Source organism: Bos taurus, chromosome 1 (genome assembly GCF_002263795.3).
Source record: "Bos taurus isolate L1 Dominette 01449 registration number 42190680 breed Hereford chromosome 1, ARS-UCD2.0, whole genome shotgun sequence".
Lineage (NCBI taxonomy): Eukaryota > Metazoa > Chordata > Mammalia > Artiodactyla > Bovidae > Bos > Bos taurus.
In genome coordinates this window covers 106,835,366-106,840,036 of record NC_037328.1, presented here as the reverse complement: position 1 = coordinate 106,840,036, position 4,671 = coordinate 106,835,366, and the positions used below count along the sequence as shown (strand labels likewise).

Below are 4,671 nucleotides of genomic sequence, written 5' to 3'. Positions count from 1 at the left end.
TTCTGTCTACATTTCACCTTCCAGAGAGATGTGGAAATCTCTCATCCTCCAATGGACTCTGCTGCTCTTGGTGTGAGTTTATATTTTCTTTTTACTCTTTTACCATCATTTTGGTGGAGTCTTGAGAAGGAGAGGAGATAGATACATGTATTCAATTTGCCACCTTTAATTGGACTGCTTAATTTTTAAAGTGTTTGTGTTACAAACTTCCCTCTCCTATAAATCTGGTCTTGTGAATAATGTAAATTTCCTACCAAGAAGATTAAAGAAGTGATTCTCTATATGATTATGGGAGTAAGGTTCAGGTAACTTTGGGTGGTTTAAGGTTTCTTATTGAGTAATCTGGAAAGTACTAAAGATACTGCTCAGGGCAGTGTGAGATAAACTCTCCCTTCATGACTTCAAAAGTCTGGTTATTTATTTACAACTGGGGTAAGATAAACAGTCAAGCAACTAGAGAGCTGCTACAAACCACTTGTACATTTAAGTTTTTATCCTGCTACCAAAACCATGTTCTGTCCAAATCTTTGATTTCCCTAGCTTCCCAACGTTGGGAGGAGAACAAGCTGCAGTGTCACACAGGCAGGCCCCTCCTAAGTCCTACTCACTCACAAAGAATTTCCCCTTTGAGCTTCTATGACACTGGCTGGTTACTCACACCGTAGATTCCTCAGGATTGGCTGGGACTGCAAATAAAACATTGTTTGCCCATAATCAAGTCGATAAGCTACAACATAAATGCATGTAAGTTCCTATTCTAAGACTATATCGTGAAGCCTTTGCTCTCTTCTTTCTTAACATTTTCATGCAGGACCTGGAAAGGAAACTGGCTCCGGCCATAAGAAAAGATCTTTAAAGAAAAATTTAAAAAGCCTAAAATGGGTCTGTTGAATTCTAAAAAGCCTAAAGCCAAGCAAGCCCGAATTCTTCTTCTGGGACTTGACTCTGCTGGGAAGTCTACTCTCCTTTACAAATTGAAGCTTGATAAGGATATTGTGACTATCCCAACAGTAGGTTTCAATGTGGAGATGATTGAGTTGGCAAAAGGTGTCTCGCTCACGGTCTGGGACGTTGGAGGACAAGAGAAAATGAGAGCCACGTGGGGCCTCTACTGTGAGAACACTGATGGGCTAGTGTATGTTGTGGACAGTACAGACACACAGCGACTTGAAGACTCCAGGAAAGAGTTTGAGCACATCTTGAAGAATGAGTACATTAAAAATGTGCCTGTGGTCCTGTTAGCCAACAAACAAGATATGCCTGGAGCTCTAAGTGCCGAGGACATCACCAGGATGTTCAAAGTGAAGCAACTCTGCAGTGACCGGAACTGGTGCGTGCAGCCCTGCTGTGCCGTCACTGGGGACGGGCTAATGGAGGGGTTCCAGAAGTTAACTGGATTTGTGAAAAGCCACATGAAATCAAGAGGAGACACTTTAGCATTCTTCAAGCAGCACTGAGGTCCAAGTGGAGGAACAGATGCTGATGAAGTTGAAAGGGTAATTTTTTTTTCCCAGGCCAAATAAGAAAAGCAAATTGTCAAGTTGACAAACTTTTCCTGAAATGTTATTTCACCTAAATTCCATTAAACTCAGAATAATATCTAGAAAATTGTTATTTTGGGCCAAGCACTTTAGCAAACTATGTGGTAATGATAATTGTGAATGAAAATGTTACAATTTTGTGCATGTTTGATGATTCCAAATAATCATATTTGGGAACAAATAAAATCTTGCCTTATTATTTTTATGTAACTACTAGAACAAAGTTTAAGCTGCTAATAGAGTCAGACTTCTTTCAGACTGTTTCCAGCTGTTACAGGTATTCAGTTTCCACAATGCTTCTGTGTAATAGCTGGGTGGTATAAAAAAATGAACTTTAAATTATGAAGAGGAAAATGTTTGCTGTTAATATTTTATAAATCCCTATTTCCTAAATAAAGGGATTTTGTTTTGTTTTGTTTTACTGTATTCCTGCTAGGTTTTTGAAATCTATTGCTAGAAACTTCTTACAGTGAGTCCACCATGAACCCCAGGCTGTCAATTGCCCAGTGGCTGTGTTCTCCTATAGGGAGCAGAAGTTTGTATCTTAGAGCTCTGGGGATTAAGAGAGAATCTTAGAGCTTAGGGTAAGGTCTGGACTTATCGTTCAGCTGGAGGCTGCAATTCCAAGACTGGCTTTGGTAGAATTCAATATAACAGTTATAACTTGGGAACGTATGTACAGCTCACTGTACTGATCAAGCAGGAACCAGAGCCATACTTTGCTCTCAGAGACCTGGCAATTCACAGGGGAGACAAACAAAATAAAGCCAGCAGATAGGATACGGCAATAAGTACTAAGTGCTGTAACAGGAGAGCCTCATTCTGACCTGGGGAAACAAGAAGTGCTTCATGCAGGAGGTGGTGTTAAGTCCTCAACTCCGGGGGACCCCGTTGAAGGTACAGGTTAGTCACTGGAAGGTCCCATCAGTTGGAGATTCTCCAGAGACATTGTTGGAGAGGGGAAGAGGGGAGAAAGAACTGGAGATTGAACTGGAATTCCCCCGAGAGGCTCAGAAGTCCCAGAGAGGCCCTGGAACTAACAGAAGACACTCTTTCCCTCTACCCTACCACCAACAAGGCTCATTTGGGTTAGAAGCAGGCCTCAAGCCCCCACTGCAGCCTCAGGGAGTCCAAACTTTAAGGTCACAAAGGAAAATAAAGGTACAGTAAAGCAATAATTGTACAGTAAGGTACAGTGCTTGCTCCTGGATTCCTTCTGTAGTTTTCTCTCACCCTAGCCCTGATTTGTTGTTTGGCGACAAATCCTCCTGTGTTGCATGGCAGGGATTCAAGTAATAAAGTAGACATATCTTTAATTACAGTTACCATTGGTTGAATACTGTGTGTGCCAGGAACTGTGTTAAACACTTTCACACATCTATTCATTTAAGGTTCATAACTGCCTAGAGGGAAATAGGCACTTCAAAGCCTATGCTGTTAATTGCCGTGATGTTGTTTTGTAAATAAGGTATGGCCTCTGTCTTCAGTGAGCTCAGTGAAGATAAATTCAGGACTTCCCTGATGGCACAGTGACTAAGACTCTGCCAGCCAATGGAGGGAACATGGGTCTGATCCCTGGTCCAGGAAGATTCTACATGCTGCGGAGTAACTGAGCCCATGGCCCAGAAGCACTGAGCCCACACTCGAGAGCCCACGAGCCACAAGCACTGAAGCCTGTGTGCTCTAGGGCCCTTGAACTGAAACTATGGAGCCTGTGTGCCACAATTACTGATGCCTGCATGCCTAGAGCCTGTGTTCTGCAATAAGAGAAGCCACTGCAACCCGAAGCCCACACCCTGCAATGAAGAGTAGCCGCCGCTTACCTCAACTAGAGAAAGCCCGTGTTCAGCAATGAAGACAGTGCAGCCAAAAATAAAAATATTTTTTAAAAAAGGATAAATTCAAGCTAAATATTACTTGGCCATAAAAAAGAATGAAATAATGTCATTTCTTGCAACATGAATGGACTTGCAAGTTATACTAAGTGAAGTAAGCCAGACACAGAAAGATATATATCATATAATATTGCTTATACGTGGAATCTAAAAGAAAAAAAAGATACAAATAAACTTATACAAAATAGAAATAGACTCACAGACATGGAAAACAAATTTATGGTCATCAAAGGGGAGAGGGGTGGAGGGAGTGATAAATTACCGAGTTTGAGATTAACATACTTGTGCTACTGTATATAAAATAGATAACCAACCTGGCCTTACTGTATAGCATAGGAAACTATACTCAATATTTGTAATAAGCTATAAGGAAAAGAATCTTTAAAAAAAGAGATATATTACATGTATTACTGAATCACTTTGCTGTACACCTGAAACTAAAACAACATTGTAAAACAGCTATACTTTAAGAAAAATAAAATAAATATATAAATATAAAAAATAAATCCAAGCTAGACTAAAAATAGAACACTATGGTCCTGCAATCCAACTTCTAGGTATCTAAAAGAAATGAAATCATTACCTTGAAGAGATATCTGCACTCCCACGCTCATTGCATTATTTATAGTAAATCAAGACATGGAAATGCCAAAGAACATTCAAACTATTGCACAATTGCACTCATCTCACATGCAAGCAAAGCAATGCTCAAAATTCTCCAAGCCAGGCTTCAACAATACATGAACCGCGAACTTCCAGATGGTCAAGTTGGATTTAGAAAAGGCAGAGGAACCAGCGATCAAATTGCCAACATTTGCTGGACCATAAAAAATCATGAGAGTTCCAGAAAAACATCTCCTTCTGCTTTATTAATTACACCAAAGCCTTTGAATGTGTGGATCACAATAAACTGGGGAAAATTCTAAAAGAGATGGGAACACCAGACCACCTGACATGCCTCTTGAGAAATCTGTACGCAGGTCAAGAGGCAACAGTTATAACTAAACACGGAACAACAGACTGGTTCCAAATTGGGAAAAGAGTATATCAAGGCTGTATATTGTCACCCTGCTTATTTAACTTCTATGCAGAGTACATCATGCGAAATGCTGGGCTGGATGAAGCACAAGCTGGAATCAAGATTGCCAGGAGAATATCAATAACCTCAGATTTGCAGATGACACCACCTTTATGGCAGAAAGTGAAGAGGAACTAAAGAGCTTCTTGATGAAAGT

General features: G+C 40.4%; 1 protein-coding gene across 1 annotated transcript; it reads left to right on the top strand.

Moving 5' to 3' along the window:
- Positions 1-300: 300 nt before the first annotated feature.
- On the top strand, positions 301-3,940 carry ARL14 (ADP ribosylation factor like GTPase 14). The gene has a single exon (XM_015472845.3). It carries the CDS (start codon positions 879-881, stop codon positions 1,455-1,457), a length of 579 nt encoding a protein of 192 aa, XP_015328331.1. The 5' UTR covers positions 301-878; the 3' UTR covers positions 1,458-3,940.
- Positions 3,941-4,671: the final 731 nt, after the last annotated feature.

Bases quoted from the DNA above. Each gene is read 5' to 3' on its own strand.
- ARL14 (XM_015472845.3), top strand. From the start codon at position 879: ATGGGTCTGTTGAATTCTAAAAAGCCTAAAGCCAAGCAAGCCCGAATT.